At 45.3% G+C, this 20,773-nt stretch overlaps 1 protein-coding gene and 1 long non-coding RNA gene across 4 annotated transcripts in view; one reads left to right on the forward strand and one right to left on the reverse strand.

The window, feature by feature from the left end:
- The first annotated feature begins 298 nt into the window (after positions 1–298).
- The window catches only part of GCN1 (GCN1 activator of EIF2AK4), a 37,908-nt gene continuing 17,433 nt past the window's right edge, over positions 299–20,773 (forward strand). For 2 of the 3 annotated variants that reach the window (XM_064393126.1, XM_064393127.1), the window contains exons 1-32: positions 299–346; positions 1,954–2,056; positions 2,674–2,737; positions 3,283–3,414; positions 3,974–4,082; positions 4,738–4,836; positions 4,917–5,051; positions 5,513–5,581; positions 5,661–5,769; positions 6,170–6,244; positions 6,503–6,631; positions 6,854–6,904; positions 7,299–7,397; positions 7,669–7,842; positions 8,713–8,865; positions 9,621–9,713; positions 10,335–10,410; positions 10,561–10,720; positions 11,366–11,555; positions 11,669–11,793; positions 12,110–12,288; positions 12,463–12,556; positions 13,021–13,134; positions 13,314–13,512; positions 13,977–14,132; positions 16,614–16,795; positions 17,058–17,138; positions 17,597–17,740; positions 18,420–18,547; positions 18,713–18,902; positions 19,336–19,406; positions 19,971–20,136. In XM_064393126.1, coding sequence (XP_064249196.1) covers positions 329–346; positions 1,954–2,056; positions 2,674–2,737; positions 3,283–3,414; positions 3,974–4,082; positions 4,738–4,836; positions 4,917–5,051; positions 5,513–5,581; positions 5,661–5,769; positions 6,170–6,244; positions 6,503–6,631; positions 6,854–6,904; positions 7,299–7,397; positions 7,669–7,842; positions 8,713–8,865; positions 9,621–9,713; positions 10,335–10,410; positions 10,561–10,720; positions 11,366–11,555; positions 11,669–11,793; positions 12,110–12,288; positions 12,463–12,556; positions 13,021–13,134; positions 13,314–13,512; positions 13,977–14,132; positions 16,614–16,795; positions 17,058–17,138; positions 17,597–17,740; positions 18,420–18,547; positions 18,713–18,902; positions 19,336–19,406; positions 19,971–20,136 — 3,867 coding nt within the window. In that variant the 5' untranslated portion in view covers positions 299–328. The remainder of the gene's footprint in view (positions 347–1,953; positions 2,057–2,673; positions 2,738–3,282; positions 3,415–3,973; positions 4,083–4,737; positions 4,837–4,916; positions 5,052–5,512; positions 5,582–5,660; positions 5,770–6,169; positions 6,245–6,502; positions 6,632–6,853; positions 6,905–7,298; positions 7,398–7,668; positions 7,843–8,712; positions 8,866–9,620; positions 9,714–10,334; positions 10,411–10,560; positions 10,721–11,365; positions 11,556–11,668; positions 11,794–12,109; positions 12,289–12,462; positions 12,557–13,020; positions 13,135–13,313; positions 13,513–13,976; positions 14,133–16,613; positions 16,796–17,057; positions 17,139–17,596; positions 17,741–18,419; positions 18,548–18,712; positions 18,903–19,335; positions 19,407–19,970; positions 20,137–20,773) is intronic. The other variant, XM_064393128.1, reaches the window with a different exon arrangement.
- LOC135282906 (uncharacterized) lies at positions 12,131–16,666 on the reverse strand. The gene is made up of 2 exons (XR_010348887.1): positions 16,563–16,666; positions 12,131–15,586 (listed from the first exon to the last, which is right to left on the reverse strand). It is a non-coding gene; the product is annotated as an uncharacterized LOC135282906 (long non-coding RNA).

Below are 20,773 nucleotides of genomic sequence, written 5' to 3' on the forward strand. Positions count from 1 at the left end.
GCGAGGGGCCCTGCGCTCCAGGGCAGTGGTTGTTCTGGGCCCGGGGCACGCCAGGGCAGCGGTTGTGCCCCGGGTGCTGCAGGGGAGGAGTTGTTCTCGTGGCCGCAGCGCAGCTCTGCCCGGCCGGGCCGAGCTCGGGCCTTGCCCGCAGCACGTCTGGGCGGTGCGGCCGCCGCCCGGCCCGTCCCGTCCCGTCCCGTCCCGTTCCGTTCCGTTCCGGTTCCCCGCGCGGCGCGGCCGGGCTCCCGGCACGGGCGGGCAGCGCCCATCGCCGCGGCGCCGGGCCCGCCCCGGAAGCCGCTACCGGTTCCGGGGTCGCGGCGGAGCGATGGCGGCCGACACGCAGGTGAGTGCGGGACGGGCCGCGCAGGGTCCGGCCCGGGCGGGGGAGGCCGGAGACCGGCGGGGGCCGCGCCTCGTCCCGCTCGCTTCCCGCCGCACCTCGGCCCGGCCGCGGGGCCCGGCCCGGCGCCCGGAGCCGCCCGGGGACGTGGCAGCCGGGGCGGGCCCCGCCGAGCCGCCCGCACCGCGCCGTGCCCGGCCCGCGGGAAGCGGCCGCCGCTGGGGAGGCCGGGCGGAGCGGGGCCGACCGCGCCCGTCCCGCCCGGCTGCGGCGCCGTGTGCGGCTGTGCCGGGTTCGCACCGCCCGGCCGCGCTGTGCCCGCTCCCTGTGCCCCGGCTGTGCCACCGCCGGCTTCATCCTGCGGGGCTGGGCATGCTCCCGGAGCAAATCGCACTCTGCTCAGCATCAGGTCTTTGTACAAATACCGCCTTTGTCCTCTGTATTTATTCGCGGAAGCATTGCTGCTATGCTGGCTGTGTAATGTGTACATAAACATCCTGAAACATAAAAGTAGAAAGCAAACTGGTGAAGCCTGTCCCAGTGGCTTTTCCGTGAAGATTCAGTGTGTAGTCAAGGTTTTGCAGTTTGTGTAAGTGACTGAGATGCTGGTGAGATCCTGCAGTGTTATACATAATTTATATTTGTAATTTCTAGACTTAGGATAATTTTAACACGTTTTTCATGTCTGCACATTCCCCTGCTCGTCATTAAGCAGCATGAGTAAGTGCAGCTTGGTTGGAGTTTGCATATGATGAACTCATGTAGTTGAAAGCTTTGAGAGAAGAGCAGGTCCATAACAGCAGCTGGTTCGTTTGGTTCTCGTGTCAGTGACGTTGCTGGTCATCCTTTGCAGCTCAGCCCAGCCTTCCTGTTCAGAGGTGCAGCACTGCTTCCAGCCAGCTTTTAAGGGGACCCGTGGTGTGAAATGGTGAAGTCTCAGGGAGTGTGGATGGACTTGAAAGGCCAGGAAGGCACTGAACAGCCTTCCAGCATGTAGGCAAAAAACTTCACTGAAAGCAGCTCTGATGAGCTCTTTGAAAAAGACTGAAAATGGAAGGGAAGAGTTTTCTGTGAGTGTCTAAAGACATGCTCTGCCTTTTGGAAAGATGATCTAAAGTTGCTCAGTTTAAGAGCTGAATTTCAGAAGCCCTTGCTGGAGAACTGTGCTTTGGTTTATAGATACAGAAAACCTGGGTGTGTAGGTCTCCCTGGGCTGTCTGCAGTTCGAGTGCCCCTTCAAGCCTACCTGGACTTCAGGAGATAGCACACAGGGAGAAGCTCCTTTGAATTCTGGAAGTTACTATTTTTGCTTTGAAAGGTCATGTACTCCACATTATGGGTTGCAGCTCTTACTCTGTGTTACTTTTAGAGGGGTAAGTGTCTCTTGGAGAGCACAGGTAATTGGCGAGCAGTCATCCCTCAACCCTGGGGAAGGAGTTTCACAGTGTGTGAAGCACAGTGTCCCTTCCTTGGTGGCTGAGATGGTGGATCTTGCATTTGGGCACTAAGAGATCATGTGGCAGCAAGTGACGTGTTCTGCTTGCCCTGGTTTATGTTCCGTGGGTTGATATCAAAGGCAGCCTGGTGCTTTTTCTGCTTTGTGGTTTTAGATTTCTGACACACTGAAGCGGTTTGCAGTGAAAGTAACGACAGCCAGCGTGAAGGAGCGGAGAGAGATCCTCAGTGAGCTGGGAAAATGCATTTCTGGGAAAGGTAAAAGCCTGGGAGCACTCTTCTGCTTACCTGGGTGGAGGAGAATGTTAAAATGTTTTGTTTCAAAAGGCTGTGTGAGTGGCTGTATTTGTTTAGGGAGGAGGCTGGCAGTGTTTTGAGCCAGTGCTCAATCACAGAGGTAATTTCAAGCGTGGGGTTTGTGTTTTTTGCACAGAACCCCAGCTTTTGGCACTGCTTTTTCTAGTCAGTACTTGTAGCACTGTGTATGTTAGTTCTTCATTAGTGTATCAGCTGAGTTTCTTTCATGACTCTGGCTTGTTCTTTTAGTACTTACAGGATATTTGGATACACACATGTATAGAGGTGGGGAGTGTGGAAGATTATAGATGGTCTTAATAAAACAGCTGGAGCAAATTTTTAAAACTTATTTCTCTCATTTTCTGAAGATGACCATGTTTCATGTGTTCCAGTTATACCATTATTTGTAAAAATACACATAAAATGTATAGAATGAGCAAACTTTTACTGTGATTCTTGCAAGCAATTTTGTAGATGCAAGCAGTTTACTGATTTCAGTCATGAAATGAATCATGTTTGTGTTAAAGATTAAGAGCTCAGTAATTTATGAAGAAGTATTTTGAAATACATTGTTACAGAGCTCCCAGAAGGTGCAGTGAAAGGCCTTTGCAAACTCTTCTGCCTTACTCTGCATCGATACCGGTGAGTAAATTGATGTGGAAAGGCTGTATTATGTAATCTGTCAGTATTTAGTAGTTAAATTGGTCTGGAGCATCTGGAAATATTACCATGCAATATCACAGAGATGTATATGACACTAAACAATGTAATCTTGTAAGTAAATTCTCAGGGGAGGATTGACATTCAAAAGTTCTACAATATTTGCCTTGGGTTTCATCTTTAATTTTAAAATTAAAACTTTAATCCTGTGGTTCAGTTTTCAAGAATGAACACCCATGTCCTTGTGAAGCAAGACTGAGCTGTCTTTTAGATACCTTTTACAAAATTTTAGGTGGGATTAAATCGTGGTCTGTTGTAGAGCAGCTGTTCAGGACCCATTTTCTTCTCCAATCTCCTGGAGGGCCTCCATATAACTGCTGTCACTTGAGGAAGGACATGGAGGTCTCTGATAAAAGCTCCACTGTGCAGAGCAGCCAGGATAAAATAGTTACGAGGCTGATGCTGCAGTGAGAGAGCAGAGCCCTTGGTGCGGTGTGGCAGCTGTGGGGTGTTCTGGTTTGTCACAGGGATGCGGCGTCCCGCAGGGCCCTGCAGCTGGCCCTTCAGCAGCTCGCCGAGTCCCAGCCCCAGGCCACGGCCAAGAACCTGCTGCACTCCCTGCAGGCCTCGGGCATCGGCGGCAGGGCCGCAGCGCCCAGGTGAGTCGCCCTGTGTGGGAGCAGCTCTGAGCTGCTGCTGCTTCCTCCTGTGCAGAATGAGGCTGCTGCTGCTGCTTGGCAGAGGTGTTCAAAGCCTTTAGAGGGGAAGCTGTTAATGCTGTTCAGATGTGCCTCTCTTACCTCTTCCGTGTCGTCTGGGAAAGCAGAGGGAATATCCTGGTGTAACTGCTGGTGGATTGGGGCTGAGCTACGGTTTAATCTTTGTTCCTCATCTCCCCAGACCTGAAGTTTAACAAACTCTTTCAAGAAACAGTCTCCAAAATCATTAGGAAAGGGAATTTCCTCACCTGTCAAAAGTTCAGCAGCCTCGGGTGCCATTTGAAAGCTTTGAGTGTCAAACCAGAGCTGAAACAACCAACTTCTGAAGCCTGATTATTTTCTGTAATAACTAAGGCTTTAGCTGCATTTTTGTGTGATGAGGTTGCTTGTCAGTCAGGGGCTATTCTAATTTAGGCAAAATAGGTCTGTAATGGTCTAGTAGGTGTAAGTTATGTCCTGGAAAGTGTAGATTTACCTCCCTCTCCTGTTTGTACAACAGTAAGAGCAGTGGATCTGCAGCTCTGCTGGCACTCTCCTGGACATGCCTGCTTGTACGCACAGTCTTTCCAACGCCTGACAAGAGACAGGGAGAAACATGGAAAAAACTGGTAGGTTCTTTAAGGTTTGCAGAAATATCCCATCACAGATATGGACTTTAATATTTCTAATGTGTTTAAATTGTTGCAATGTTGCAAACAATTCTGAATTTAACTGAAAACACCAAGTTGGAATCCAGGTTTAGAGGGAGCTTTGGTGTATTGTGACCTCTCTCCTGTTCCCCTGGAGAAAGCAGAAGTTGTATAAAGCATGAGTGGAGCAGTCTTGCACCTGTGCAGTTGCTCTGCATACAGAGATGGCTATGGCTACTGGTTCCTCTGAGGGGCATCTGCAGTGTGACATAAAGTCCTTGTGTCTCCCTTGGAATATCTCTGTATGATACTCTGTCATACAGCTTTTGCCTTCTTTCACTTCCTTTACACAAACACGTGTCTGTGCTCATAGCACACTGGGATATAGTTGGAACAGATTTTACAAAGAGATGTAATCTGTTTTCAGTGTTTCCAAAACTGTTAGGCATGGTTCTGCTTGAGGTGTGGGATGAAAGCAAAGGCAGCTTGTTGGAATAACTTAGATGATCTAAAGACTTAAGCAGATTCAGCTAATCATTGACAGTCACTGACCTTTGGCACGTCTTGTTTGATACGACCTCTTGATACGAGAAGCAGGTGCACAAAGTTTTTTTATTGCTGTTGTCTTTGGCAGGTGGAGGTTCAGTGTTTGCTCCTTTTGGAAGTTCTGGGAGGCTCTCACAAGCAGGCAGTGGATGGGGCTGTGAAGAAATTGAATAGGCTGTGGAAAGAGGTGATGTTTACATTATGTGCCATATTCTACAGCTGTTCTGTTCTGCAGTGTTAACATGCCTTGCTTTTTTTTTTCTTAAGAACCAGGATCTGGTGGATCAGTACCTGTCTGTCATTCTTGGGCTTGAACCAAACCAGAGTTATGCTGCAATGCTGGGACTTGTGGTGCAGTTTTGCACAGCCCAGAAGGAGATGGATATTATTAAACGATACAAGGTAAGTCTGTTGTACAGCTTTTTTGGGGGGAATAACAAGCATCATTTGTTATCATGAAGAAAGGACTGAACAGATGTCTTAGTGAGGCTGGTACTTTGCTTCTGCCCTGGTTTCACTCTGTCAGTTCAGTAGTCCTGCACTTCTGACTGAAACAGCTGGGGTGTGTTTAGAGAGGAGGTGCCGGATAAGTGGCTGTTTGGTGTTGCCTGTGCATTTCTGTGGATGTCCAACATACAGCTTGTCCCTGTTGTGGGAATGAAAGGCAGCATGTAGCTCTCAGTGTGGTTTGAGTGTTGGGCTCAGGGTAGAGCAGGAAGCACTGCTTGACTGGCTCATGTGAGGGTGGCAGGAAAGCTTTCAGAGGAGGAGGAGATGGGGTGTCCCTCTTGGCACCTGATGGTGTGCAGGGAGCTATGTACAGGTTGAGATGTGGCTGTAATCTGGTGTTTCTGCTTGTTCAGAGTGCTCTTCTGGATTTCTACTTGAAGACCATCCTTATGAGCAAGACAAAGCCTCAGAACCACGTGCTGGTGAGACAGTGTTTGAGCTGCTTGTGATGTTGTCCACAGGCAGCACTGCCCTGTGCTGAGTGCCCTGTCCCCTTTGCAGGACAGCTGCTCTCCGCTGCTTCGCTACATGTCCCACGCCGAATTCAAGGACTCTGTTTTGCCAACTCTGCAGAAATCCCTGCTGAGGAGCCCTGAGAATGTAACTGAAAGTGAGTCTGTCACCTCTGCATTGCTCTGTCAAAGAGCCTAAATCCTTATCACTCTGGAGCTGTTGGGGCAGTGTCACTCTGGGCTATGCTTTTGGTCACCGAGTGCGGGCAGGATTGTCTGGCAACAAGGGTTAAATGTGGAGAAGCAACATTTGTGGTGTGATCCCAAGTGTCAGGGTATGTGACAGCTACTGTTTGCACCAAGGACAGGATTTCACAGCTGAGTGCTAAGAATAATCCTGAATTATTCTGTTCATTTGGCATCAATTTCAGGTTTTTAAAATTCCTACTCCTTACTAACCTGTCTGCTCTTGATGTGAACTGTGGGGAAGAGTGTATTAAAATGCTAATGGCATATCACAGTTTGTTAAGTAACTGTTTTTATCTCTTATGTTGTCAGCAATCTCTTGCTTGCTCGTATCTGTGAACCTGGATCTTAGTCAGTATGCTCTAGACATCGTGAAAGGACTGGCCAGTAAGTACTCTCACTTCTGGAGGGAACTATGAATTCAGAATAAAGCTTTCTGCAGCTTTCTGGCTGTACCTACAACAGCTTGATTGCTGGTGAAAAGGTTGTTTAAGGTGGGAGGGAGGATGATGTTGTAAACTGGAACTGGAATAGTTCACATGATGGTTCCAGAAGCTGCTTTAAGCCACATGTAAAGATAATCCTTAGTTGCTGATTTTATGCAATTTATCATAAAGATCTCTTGTCTCATGTGTTTTTTTCTAGGTCATCTGAAATCCAACAGTGTGCAGCTGATGGATGAAGCAGTTGTGGCATTAAAGAACTTGGCTCGGCAGTGCAGCGATCCTTCAGCTGTGGAGTCTCTGGGCAGGCACCTTTTTGCCATCTTAGGGGGTGAGTAAATTGTAGATAAGCAGTGGGGATTAATCAAGGTTTGACAGCCTCAAGGAGTTTTGTGTATTGTATCTTCTGTTCTCTTTACTGCCTGTGTGGAAGGGGTGGCTCAGCCTGGATCGGGGATAATGGGGCAAGCTTTTGTGTTTTGGAGGAGATTCTTGATGTAACACAGAGCTGATGCCTGTAATCACCTGTCACCTTTGTATTTCTTGTTGGCAGGCTCAGAGGGGAAGCTGACAGTTGTTGCTCAGAAGATGAGTGTCCTTTCAGGTGAGGATCCTGGAAGAAAGCTCTGGTGGAAGAAATTGAGCAGTATGGAATGGATCTGTACCTCAGCCTTTAGGATTTTCAGCCTGTCACTCTAAATTGGCTGTAGTTGAAGCCCTAAAGGGTGCTGGATACCATATACCAGTTCCTGACTTTCTATTCAAAGAAAATAATTGGCTGGAAGGCCAAAAATTTTCTTCAAAGAAGATGACTTGCACCCAGAGTGAAAATGAAGACAGAGATCTGGCAGTGTGGTACATGGTGGATGTGATATCCAGCTGTAGTGACAAGAAACAGAGATGTCTGTACAAGGATTGAAGGGTGAAGGGTTGTTCTTGATTGGTTTAGATGTTGTGCTGGTGCTTTGGGAATTACTGAGAGAATTCTGTCCTTTCAGGGATTGGCAGCCTTAGTCACCATGTAGTTTCTGGACCCTCCAGCCAAGCTCTGAGTGCAACTGTGGCTGAGCTTTTCATCCCTTTCCTGCAACAAGAAGGTGAGACCTCTTGCCTTTTTTCTGGGTTTGCTAAGCTGTGTTCATCTAGAGCAGGGTTTTCACATGGTTATTCAAGATTAGTCTGGATTCTTGCCTGCTGTGTAAGAGAATCTCTTGCCCTGTTTTGATGAGCAGCCCCAGGGAGACTGTGCTGTGCCTGTTAGGAGCACGTGTTCTTTTCCTGCATCCTGATGTTGTTACCTGCTTTCTATTTTCTCTTCTGTGCTTTCTGCAACTGCTGAACTGACGTGAGCTCTGTGTTTCTCCCCAGTCCATGAAGGCACATTGGTTCATGCAGTCTCTGTCCTGGCTCTTTGGTGTGCTCGGTTCACCACAGAAGTTCCTAAAAAGCTGGTAGAGTGGCTAAAGAAAGCCTTCAGCCTTAAAACCTCGACTTCAGCAGTGAGACATGCCTACCTGCAGTGCATGCTAGCCTCCTTCAAAGGTAAAATGGGCAGCTGTTAATAACTCTTGGTTGTGGGGTAGGAGGAGAGTTTGCAACCTTTGTACTTCCTGACACAGAGAGCTGTGCGCATTAGGAAAGATTTTAGGCAGTGTCTTTTTACTGACCTCCTTCGTATTTCTCCTTGAACTCTTGCCTTCAGGTTTGTAAAGATGGTTTGTTTCACTGTATAACTAAAATCTCTGTCCATCGTGCTGTCTTTCATATATCTCAAAGTAATTTTTGATTGATTTTTGTCTTACAACTAAATTCTCGCTCAGGGGGCATACTTCTGCTCTATGTTGGATCTTGGTCTCTGGCTTTGACTTTTGGAAAGTCTAAAAAAAAATTTCTGTGTTTGAAATGAAGAACTCAAGAAATTATTCTCTTTTGGTGATCCTCTCAGGACTGATTTCTGTTGGTCCTGCCCCCTCTGACTGCAGCATTTCATCCACATTTGTAGACCTCTGGGATTCCTTAACTTCTGAATGTTTGAAGTGAAACAGATGGTCATGGCTTGCCAGGAATTTGCTTTCCCTCTCTCAGGGAAGCATTAATCTTTGAAGTCAGACTTCCTGTGATTTGAAGTGATTCCTTTAATGTAACTGAATTAGCATTTCTTTTGCATCCCATGCACAGAAATTTAATCTATTGAGATGGGACTGTTCTGTCTGTGAGAAAAGGACTGGTTGCCATTGAGCTTTTCATAGTTGCAATTTAGTGATTGTGATTGGCAAATACTTTGGGAGATTCCATGTTCCCAGTGTGTGTCTCATTCCTCTCCTTGTCTCCTGGCAGCAGAAAAACCATTGATACCTGGGTTGTAAAGTGAGGACCATGCTGTTTTGTAATGTGTCTCTTTTGTCCCCTCAGGTGACACATTATTGCAGGGAATGGACTTGCTGCCCATGCTGATCCAGACAGTGGAAAAAGCAGCATCTCAAAGTACTCAGGTTCCCATGGTAACTGAAGGAGTTGCTGCAGCTTTGTTGATCTGCAGGATGTCTGTAATTGAGGGACAAACTGGTAAGGTCACAAAACAGTTGGCAGAATCCAATATAAACAGGTTCTGAGGGTTAACACTTTGGACGGTGTGCAGGAGATACTATTTCTTAACCTGTATATAGTTTCTACAGAGAGCATCATTGATCTTCTTATAAAGCAGGGAAAGATGAATTCCCATCTCTCTCATTTATATCAGTGAAGAGTTCTTACTCTTCCATGGCTTTACAAATTCCAGCTTCCATTCACACAGGGAAATATTCCTCTATTCTGGCAGGAGATTTCACCCTGACCTTACATGGTTGGATTTGACTGATGCATTGGAAGTATTATTTGATTGTTATTTGGGTAGTGTTTTTACAAACCTTTGTAAAGCATAGGGACTGGAATTCTGTCTCCCATTAGAGGATATTACAAGAGCTCTTTGACTTCATACAACTGCCAGGCCATAAAATCAGGTGTGTTCTACCAAAAGCAACACACCACTTCCCTCCTCTTCTTTACTTCTAGGAAGGTTTGCCCTATGAAAGATTAAGGTGAATCAAACTTTACATTTCACACATATAAGTCAGAGAAAGATGTTTTTGTCAGCTGGTGTTTTTGGGGTGTGTTTATAGTTCTGAATGAGAGAAATAAGAGACTTTAGAATTGAAGACCAGGAAAGCTAGAAGTAGCTCGAGGAATTTAAGGAGAGAGAATTCTACTGTATTTTATGTACACTGACAAGTTCTGACTTATTTTGAAACATCCTTGATGGACATCTGTTCTTTTCCTGTCAGAGTCTAAGCTGAGTGGTTTCTGGCAGCTGATTTTGGATGAGAAAAAGCAAATTTTTACATCGGAGAAGTTTTTGCAGTCTGCATCAGAGGAAGGTAAATTGGCAGTTATTGAATATCCAGTTGCTGTTTAACTGTGTTTCTTAGTACTTGACAACTAATGTTGTTAGCCCTGTTCTGTGTCCTTGGAGAACAGTTTCAGTTTAAAAGGAGCTGTGTACTCTTCAGAGTACAACTACATTAGCTGTAGTCTAAGCTTGAAAATGAATTAATTTGTTTCTTGATGAACCTGAGTTATCACTCATTTATCATTCCAAATGATAAAGAAATGGAAGGGCCTTGTGACAGCTGACACTCAGTACCCCTTTCATTGCCATTGAAGCTGTTTTGGAAGGGCTCAGGAATTAACAGGACAGAAGCACTGAGCGTGGTGTTTATAATTTGCTTTGCTCTGTCAACTTAGGCCAAAATAGGTCACACACAATGGTCAGGAAAATTGTCCTGGGATCCAGCTAACAACATTTCAATGAAATCATGGTTCAGTTCCCAGTGTTGGCAGATCTGAGTTGGATTTGTCTCTAACTTCAATGAGAAGATTATGTAGAGGCTCAGCTTGGGGAGCTATTTTAATGTTTGCTGTTCATTTGTTTTCAGGTAAAAAAAATCTGTTTCCTTGCAAAGTCTCATTCTGCTTTAAATATTTGTCTTTTCCCCCAGCCATGTGCACAGTGCTGCAGCTGACCGAGCGCCTGCTCTTGGATCACGCACAGCGGCTGCCTGAAAGCAAAGTTCAGTACGTACAGTGCACTTGCTGTCCCTGGTCCCTGTCTGACCCCAGGGTGCTGCTGGTGGGGGGTGGGCTGGGAATGGTGAACTCGTGGTGCCTTTGTGTCCCCGTGGCTGCAGGGCTGGCTCCCTGGCTGAGCCCTGTGTGTGTTTGCAGGCAGTACCACCGTGCCCTGGTGGCCGTGCTGCTGAGCCGCACGTGGCACGTCCGCAGGCAGGCCCACCACACAGTGAAGAAGCTCCTGTCCTCCCTGGGAGGGTACAAGCTGGCCTATGGGCTCCTGGAGGAACTCAAAGTGGTTCTCAGTTCTCATAAGGTGAGTAGCCAGCATCTGCTCAGACGTGTCTGAGTGGTGCCAGTCACCTCCCTGCCCTAGGTTTGCTGTTAGCATTGACATACAGCCTGATGTGAACAGGATTCAGCCTCAGATGATCTCCTGGAATGCCACTTTTTACTGGATTACTGCATCAGTAATTACAGTATCAATGTCTGGGGTATGCCTAGTCTTCCCTACATGCATAGAAAAGACATATGCAAAATATTTTGGGGAGGAAGCTGTAGTTTTCAATGTATTTTTATTATTTTAATGCAGATTTAATACCTGCTGAAAGACCAAGTGCTTCATTCCCTTTTTTGTATCTTGGTTCTTTATAAGCCCTGGCTTATAGACTGCAGAAGTTGAGCATAATGTTCCCAGCCAGCTGGCTTAACCTTTTCCAGAGTCTTTGCCAGAAGTGATCGTTTTAGTTTTATTTTACCCCAGCTTGCCAAATCCAATATAGTCCTCTGTTCCTAATCTTCTTGTCACTGTCATCCCTGTGCTTTGGTTTGCTGTTATCCTTATCCCCTTCTTTCCTTTGAAAATCAGGGTTTTGGTATTGCCAGGGAGGTGGCATTCAGCCTGGTGTTACTGTGGGGAGGTGTGCTCAGGTCTCAGGGAGGTTTGGTGTTGTCCATCCAGGTTCTGCCTCACGAGGTGCTGGTGACAGAGGCGGGAGAGCTGTCGGAGCTGGGAAGGACATACATTCCCCCTCGTGTGCTGCATGAGGCCCTCTGTGTCATCTCCAGTGTGGCAGGGCTTGATGTGGACTCCTTTGAGCCAGAGAAGCTGGCCCTGGAGATGCTGCTGGTGAGCCACCATCCATCTGTAGGTGAGTGCAGGGATAAGACTCTCATGGCCAATGTATGAGTTTTTATTGTACCTTTTTGTTTTGTTGTGCCAGCAACCTGCTTCATGTTTATGATCCTCATTTATTCTTGCTAGTGGCAGTGCAGCCAGGACTTTGGCCAGCCCTCCTCATCAAGATGAAGATAGATCCTAAAGACTTCATTACTAAACATCTGAATGACATTTTACCCAGGATCACCAGCTACACTCTGGAGAACCAGGTGATAAGCTGCTTTCCTTATGATAGTTTTGGGAGATATCTTGGAGGAGTTCAGTACTAACTGGTCTGTAAGGAAGGAGAGGTGTCTAAAAGGTCTGGAAAAGGGAGGTTAAAAGAGTGTCTCTGGGGAAAAGGATCTGGGATTTAAGAGGAAAATGATGTACCAGCAACTGAGTAGAATTTTAGATAACATTCAAATACCCACTGAACAACAAATTGGGGATTGGAATGTAATGGGGGCTGTCTCAGCAGGATGTACTTCTTGGAGACAATTTTAAGCAAGACTGATTATGTTTTTTCCTCCATTTTCTTGACAGTCATCTATGAATGCAGTGGGGTCTCTCTCCCTGCTTTTACCTGGCAGAGTGCTCCCCCAGCTCATCAGCACTATCTCAGCATCAATGGAGAATCCAGCTCTGTGCCAGGTTACTCGAGAGGAATTTGCCATCATGAAGACACCCGAGGGAGAACTGTATGACAAATCTATAATACAGAGGTAAGTCTTCATAATTTCTGTGCATCTGGGGATGGATTGATCATTGCTCATATTCTTGCCAGTGGGTGACTGGGTGTGTCAGATGCTCTAGAAAGAGCACAGAAGTTCCTGGATTTTTATGCCTGGTCCTTAGTCCAGAGCAGTGCTGATTCCTTCTCCACTTTTCCTTCTCAGTGCTCAACAGGACAGTATGAAAAAGGCTAACATGAAGAGGGAGAACAAAGCTTATTCCTTCAAGGAGCAAATTATTGAGCTGGAGCTGAAAGAGGTGAGTTGATGGAAGAAGGAGTGCCAGGCTGGTCAGAATCTTCACTGCAAGTTGTGTGTTGTTCCATGGCTTCTGGCGTATGTCTGTGTGCTGGTAGGAAAGATTCTCTGAACTACTTGGAATATTTCTATCTGTATGTATCCCATTTTTTAAACAAAGGTTGACTTCTCTTAGCTCTGGGGAGGGTGACATAGCACCCCTGTAAATGAATTGGACAGCACTTTTTATTATCAAATAATTTGTGACCAATACAGAGAAACTTATGCTGTGGGACACTAAAGTGCTTTTAACCTCCTGATTTCCATTTTGTGTCTTTACTCAAGGGGGATATACTTGCAAGGATATTTTGATATTGTTTTAAAAATAAATTGCAAAAACCCCTGTTTCCAACTTGCTTCTCTGACTAATTGAAGGGATGGTGTTTGTAGCTCCCAGATAATGATGACCATGGCTCTCTGTTGCAGGAGATAAAGAAGAAGAAGGGAATAAAGGATGAGGTGCAGCTGACGAGCAAGCAGAAGGAGCTGATGCATGCACAGCTGGAAAGGGAGGCTCAGATAAGGAAACGGCTGAAGGAGGTGAGTTTTGGTTGTATTTTTTGTCACCTCTAAAGCCACCATGACCCCAGTCACTTCAATGGAGAGAAAATGGTGTAGCAATCATCTGTTTGTTTCTGTTATTAGAAATGAGATTGAATTGATTTTTTTCCAGTGGAGCTCTTTTTTAATGGTAATCTCTTGAATTGTTTTTCTAACAGCTTGATAATGAGCTGGAAACAGCTCTAGGACTCCTGGACACCGTTATAAAGAAAAAGCCTCCTGGTCTCACTCAGTACATCCCTGGTCTCATCAGCTCCTTCTTGCCACTTTTTCGATCTCCTTTGGCTGCTCCAAGGATTAAGAAGCCTTTTCTTTCCTTAGCTTCCTGTGTCATGCCTGCTCGACTGAAAACCTTTGGTGAGTATTTGCAGTTGCTTTTTAAGGGCAGGTCATTTTGAAGGTGGTGAAAATTCTTGCTCTTACAGACTGTGGATCATGACCTTATACCACAGGAAGCCAAGAGGAAAAACCACCTGGAACAGTGCTTAGGGAGATGGCTGTGATTTCCCAGAGATCCTACTGCTGGGTGGGACTGGGACCAAAGACAAGTTCTTGTCTGGTCAGTGACCAGCTCTGAGGAGCAGCTGGTCACTGTGGGACCATCTTCCTGTGCAGAGTTTGGAGGGTGTGAGTGTAACTCACACACATGAAGAAATCTGTCCCCTGACAGCCCTGGGTTGGGTTTCCTGCCCTGAGCCTCTTTGCAGCCTGGGCTCTTGCCCAGAGCTTTGTTACAATTCTTGTCTGTGTTCCTGGGGCTTTTTCTCTCAAGAAATCTTTTGTTTTAGCCCTCTCATGGATTCTTCACTCCTCCATTCCAGGTACTCTGGTCAGCCACGTGACCTTGCGCCTGATGAAACCAGAGTGTGAGTTAGATGAATCCTGGTGTCAGGAAGAGCTGCCCACTGCTCTGAACAGAGTGGTCAATTTGCTGCATGCCCACACCATTCCCAGCCGAAGCAGCAAGGGAGAGCCAGGTAGAAAGTGTGGTACATATGGTACATCCTGCTGACACTGCCCCCACCTCCAATAACTATGGACTGCTTTAGTTTTCAGAGTTTGTATTATATTTTGCAGGCAAAACTTCACTTTTTCTTTTTAATTGGATAGCTGTTCATAGCTATGAAAAACCTTAAGGGTTTTTTTCTGCTGGTAGTAGTAGAAGTGATGTTGCAACTATAGTTAAGTATAGAAATGAAATAACAGTATTTTTTCTTAAAATGGTTCATACAGAAATAACAGCAGTGAAATTAAGGTTCATCTTTGCCAAGGACAGCTCCTACCTTTCAGCACCACTTAGCATAAGGGATTCAGTGAGACTAAGTGGAGAGAAAAAATAATTGCTTGTTATCTGTGATCACAGCAGTGAAGTGCTCATGGCCTCTGCTTGTTTGCTGTGTGGTGCTGCAGTTCATGAATATTTTATACTGGCATGATTGTAGAAAGAGCAGTTCTCTCCACTCTGTAACGTGAAGGCAAGCACCAATATTTTTAAAGTGCAAGGTAATTATCTGAGTTAAAGTAAAACTTTTTTCTTGATTTTTAAAAAATTTTATTTCCTGGACTTAGTTTTTATTTAGGTTGCTTCCAGAATCTTCACAGTGGAGTGCACAAGTACTTGTGCCACTCCACTGAAGATGACAGTATAGAAGAGGAGGGTTGGTGTGAGTCCTTTGGGGGCTGGGATGGCTTTGGCTGTCTCAGGGTGTACTCCAGGGAGAGAGGTGATTCACTTCACCCAGGCTTTGGAGCTGTTCATCAAAAAACCCAGTCAAAAGCTGCTGTGGTAGATGGTGTGTATATCTTTAAGGGAAATGTGGGATTCTGTTTGGTCCCTTAGCCCCCTAGTTCAGTTCTCTGGCTGTTCAGTGGTGTGACTGGTGTCACTGTCACAGCTGATGAGTGGCCATTGGCCATGCTGATCACCACTTCAGTGCTGAACATCTCAGTGATAATTTGGTGTCACCATTGTGCAATTTATTGCTATAGTAAGTGCACATTCATTAACATTTGAATCCTTTTTCAGGCTTATTTCTAGAAAATAAGAAAATAGTGGAAGTATTTTCAGTCCTTCAAGATATCCTATATTGTTTAATTACATTAATATCTAGTTATTTTTTCCACTTTTGCAAGAGAAGGGCAGTAGTTTCCACAGCACTCTGTTGGACAAGTCATACTATAATCCCAAAGGATTCTTCCTTGTTTTCAAAGTTCTTTGGAATGTGCTTGTGTGATATGATTTAGTAGAGATTAATTTCTTAGGGTACTATGAGACCTAAGAGACACCATACCTCTTGTAATGTGGATGACAGAATTTGTCATTCATTGCTGAAATGCCAAGATACATCCTATAATCTTTCTTGTGTTGGTCAATACCAGCTACTGTATGAGTAGAACATTTTTCCCTTCCAATAAAACTTTCTTCCTCCTGCTGTGTATAGAGGGACAGTGGTTTAAGGCTAAAAATATCCAGCCAATAATTAAAAAAGAAAAGCGTAAAAGCAAACAGATACTGAGCAAACAGAGAGAAAAATCCCACATGAGAAATAGAGAGGGTTTTACTGAAGCTGTTCATGTTAAATAGGAGCTCAGAACGTGGTTGGGATTTAATATTTCTCCCTTGAACTACTTTTGCAGTATTTTTGCCCTAGATAAGCTGACTAATACTGCAGTATTGTATCTGCAATGCTCTTCATCTGCATTTAGAAATTTCAACTTGGGCATTCTCTGTCAGCACAGATAGGATATAGAAAGGAAATGTCTTCTGTAGACACCTGATACTTGAATATTAACTGGACTAGTGAAAGACTGGAAGGAGAATTTGTTATATGCTATAGCCAAGGCCCTATAGAAAGGAAGGAGCAAAATCTTTTAACAGTGGGAATCCAAAAGCTTTAATTTTTTCAAGGAGGGGAGTGGAGTTGAATCTTGCTCCAGAATTAGGTGGACTTAATTCTCAAGGATCCAGCTGAAGGCTGGAATGACAGATTAGCTAGGTTGGTAGGAAGTGTTTAAAGGAAATGCAGCTGACAAACAGGTTTTCAGGCTTTGGGACAAATGAATTTTATAAGTGACTGTCTAATTAATTGAATTGTTTCAATTCCATTTACAGTGTGTATTTCTATACTCTTGAGGCATTGGTAGTAATTTGAAATCCTAATGTGACTTTAATTGAAGCCAGGTAGAATCACAGAATCATTTAAGTTGGAAAAGACCATTAAGATCACCAAGTCCTACCCTTAACCTAACAGTGAAATGCCAAAAGTCACTGTTGGAGTTACACTGTTGCTGCTGCTAAATGGCAGATACTTAGGTTAACTCAGCATCTTTGTGCATGAGGCTGAAGCTTGGCCATGTCTATTATGAGCTATTCAAGTTTACATTTTATATCAGCTAGTATTACCAACCAAGTCATGGAGGATCAGCTGTGTTCACAGGATGTTTTTTCCTTTCCACAGGTGCTGCCCCATTATCAGCTCCAGCATTTTCCTTAGTCTTTCCTCTCCTGAAGACAGTTATGACTGAGACCCCCCACAACAGCGAAGACAAGGAGGAGTTCCTGGTCAAGATTCTGCAGATTCTTACAGTCCATGCTCAGCTGAGATCATCAGGAAATGGCCAGTCTTTGTTGGTGGATGAGGTGAGAGCTGTGGGGTCAGATGATCTCCTTCAGATGAGCCATGGGATAAAACAGCTGATGTGTGAACTGGACAAAGCAGATGAATTGTCCAGGTTACAGTGACCTGTATAGGATTGTTTGCTGCCATGGGTTGGTACCAGTCCAGCCCTAGGTTTTGACTGGGATGTTTAAGGAGTGTCATATATAGGCAAGGCACTATGAAATCAGAGGATAAAAGTCTTTTTCCTTCCTCTCCTGCCCTTTTCTCCCCTCAACCTTTCAGAATGGCCCAGAGTTGCTGCCCCGCAGGGACATGCTGGTTCTGCTGACCCGGGTGATAGGAACAGGTTCTCCACGGTTACAGGTGAGTGCTCATGTTCATAACCACAGTCAGCATTCTCCCTAAGTTTCATCAGCATCTAAATAAGGGAAATGTACCCGCTGGTTTAAGTCTCTGATGCTGGTGGTTGATACATTCCCAGTTTTCTTCTGTGTTTATGGTATTCTTGGATTAAAATGTCTGCATCTTTTTTTCTGTGGATTTTATTGCACCAAATATATTCTTCAGTCTTCCAGAGGTGACTTTTTTTTTTCTCTAAGGCCTTGCTCTGCCAGATAAGCTCAGTAGTCTCTCCTCTGAGTGTTTGTTGTAAGGGATAAGGTGCAGAAAGGTCAGTAATAAAAAGCAAAGAGTTGGCCTGAACTTGTCACAGTTTTGTCACTGTTCTTTGGGAATTTCTTCTGCCTTGGCAGCACTCATTGCTTGCTCTGAGAGCAGTTCAGGGTGCAGTGGAGTTGTGCCACGTGCTGGTGCTGTTGTAGGTGCTGGCCTCGGAGGCGCTGACGGCGCTGTGCGCGAGCAGCAGCGGGGAGGACGGCTGTGCCTACGCCGAGCAGGAGGAGATCGACGTGCTCCTGCAGGCCCTGCAGTCTCCCTGCATGAACGTTCGAGATGCAGCTCTCAGGGTAGGTGCCAATCATTCAGGGTCACACCAAATTCCTTAAGTTTTTGGGAGAGATGCAGAGAGGTGTCAGCTGTGATGCCAGGGTTTGGGCAGTGTGTCGGAGGCAGTCTGAACAAGAATGCTCCAAGTCATGCTCTTTGTGCTGGGTTTATCTGCAAAAAGGAGTACTCTAGGTTTATTCACACCTTTGTTTCCTTAAAAGAGGTATAATTAGGACTACTTAACACCTTCTGTTTACAGCTGGATAGAGCTTAGTCTTAAAGAGAGAAGCTGTCAAAAAATTCCTGTCTGTACTAGGACTTGTTATTGGAAAGCTTCAGGCTTAGTCACTTCTGAGAACACAGAAAGAAAAGCATCAAGGGTGCTTGGTGTTCTTTGCCATGAAACAAATTCCAGTTTAGCCCACCTGAGCTGTTTTGTCTGCACTTAGAAGCAGAACAGATTGTAGCCACCAGAGGCTCTCTGCAACCTGTCTGTGGAGCACTGTTCTTGAGTTCCACCATCTCACCTACTAGCAACAGGAAGTCCTTGACCACCATGGGCAGTGTAAGGCACAAGCAAACATGAATTTTGACACTTCCAGCCACTGAGAGCTTGACTTGCCAAAAGTTTTGAGTGTTTTAAAGCATTTGTTTCTAAAAATCAGATCCTTGCACTGATTTTCCTGTTAACTAATTCAGGGGCTGATGGAGCTACAAATGGTTCTACCAACCCCAGACAGTGATGAGAAGAATGGACTGAACCTGCTGCGTCGCCTCTGGGTGGTTAAGTTTGATGTTGAAGATGAGATTCAGAAGCTGGCAGAGAGGTAAGGGTTCTTCTTTGTTGATTGGGCTTTAGGGGGACCTCTTCTCTTAGGGGGATCTCTTCTCTGCCCACGGCGTGGAGCTACACTCAGCTGGAGGGCAGCTGTACATGTGGCAGTGGCTTCTTTGCTGAAGGGTGACCCATCACCTCTGTGTGTGTGCTGCAGGCTGTGGGAGTCCATGGGTCTGGAGCTGCAGCCTGACCTGTGTTCCCTGCTGATCAAAGATGTTATCTACCACGAAGAGGCAGTGCGACAGGCAGGGGCTGAGGCTCTTTCCAGAGCTGTAGCTCAGTACCGAAAGCAAGCAGCAGAGGTCATGAGCAAGCTCACAGAGATCTACCAGGAGAAGCTCTATGTAAGTACTTCTGCCCTAAGGGGTTAGGCATGCCCCTAAGGCATGCCCTAACAGGCATGAGCTGCTGCTTTATTATCTGTTAGTCACTTTTCCTTCTGTCTGTCTTGAAGATGTGCATTGAATCTACTGTTGTCCTGTTTGAGCTTAGCACAGACTTCAGTGTCTTGAACTTCATGTTATCAGCCACTAATGGCACCATTGGACAGGTGGGGGGGGTGCCTTAGATGATACAGGGAGGCTGTGGTAGGGCAGTGTCAGTTGAAGTAATTTTGATTTCAGACTTGCTTTCTGCTTGTTTTTTTACTTTGCTCTCCTGCTAGTGGTATCATAACTCTGTGCACTATTAGCAAATGGCATTGCAGGTGTGGTTGCCAAATTCTCTGCGTGCCTGTCCTTGGAAAAGGCATTTTAATGAAATTTTTTCTCCTTCCAGAGGCCACCTCCAGTTTTGGATGCTTTGGGACGAGTGATATCTGAATCACCACCTGACCAATGGGAAGCAAGGTACAGTCATGTTCAGATTGATCTCATCACTTCCTGTGCACCCAAATGAAATGTTTTTGATTTTTGTCTCAGCTTACCGTGTTCCCACCTCTGTATGGGCCATTGATTGTTTCAAGAGCAGCAGTGCAAGCCTTGATGAACTGACCAAATTCCAGACTGGATAATTACTTTGTTTACTTGTATGTTCTGTACAGGTTTAATTGGAGATCATCTTGTTTGCTACTTGTGTTGAGCTAATCTATCCTTTAATGCTGATGTACCTTGTTGTAAAGCTGCTGCATTTCAGCAGTAGTTCAAGTGATCCTGATGTCTAAGTTGGCTCAAGTATCCCTAAAGCCTAATTGAGATAAGAGCTATTATATGGCTGAGGGATTGTTGTCCTTGTGGGAGACTGCAGCCTGGATATGTAATGAAATGCCCAGAGGTTGGACACTCTGAGGCACTTTGTTTCCATCATGGTTCTCGCTCTCAGTTTCTGCAATTGCTGCTGATAACAAATGTGGCTGTGAACTCTCAGTTCTGTGAGAAGTCAGTAAGCTCACAGGCTCATCACCTTCTTCACAGGTGTGGCATAGCACTGGCCCTTAACAAGCTCTCAGAGCATCTGGACAGTTCTCAGGTGAAGCCCCTCTTCCAGTTTTTTGTGCCTGATGCTCTGAATGATCGCAGTCCTGAGGTCAGGAAGTGCATGTTGGATGCAGCTCTTTCAACACTCAACACTCATGGCAAAGTAAGTCTGAATGTTTGAGTCTCTGTCAGGGGAAAAAAGATGTAATGGATTTGTAGATACTGCATTGGAGCCCATCGATTTAAAAGAAAAAAAATATAAATTTCTTAGAGGTTGCTGTTACTTGTAACAGCTGAGAACTTTCATTTAGGAATTTTTGTGCTCAGAGTTGTTCTATTAGTGTCTAGTGTTGACTAAGAGTGGTTCATCCCTGTCATTGCTATAAAATGTAATATCTCTGATCAAATGGAGTTAAAATGGTATAAAAGTAGAGTATTAAAAGTAAGATCAGACCATAGATCTTTTAATCCTGCAAAGATGAGAATTCCTTTTCAGGCTTCATGCAAAGCAAGACAAGAAACCTTGATGATTGTTGGCTTAATTAAACTTAAACATTCAGTAACTGAGGACCATCCTTCTCCCTGCCAGCTCCTGCCCAGCAGTGTCAGATGGGGAAGGTGTGCAGGGTGTGAATTGCTCAGCTTCTGATTTCCTCATATGTGCCAATCATCTCTGAACATATGTCTGTATTCTTTAGTTTAGCCCATGACAATTGGGGTATTTTCATATTATTCATTCTTTCATTGTGTTTCTTAGAAAAAACAATGTGAAGTTTGATGTTTCTGCTCTCCCTTGGCAA

This window comes from Passer domesticus, chromosome 17, assembly GCF_036417665.1.
Source record: "Passer domesticus isolate bPasDom1 chromosome 17, bPasDom1.hap1, whole genome shotgun sequence".
Taxonomy (NCBI): Eukaryota; Metazoa; Chordata; class Aves; order Passeriformes; family Passeridae; genus Passer; species Passer domesticus.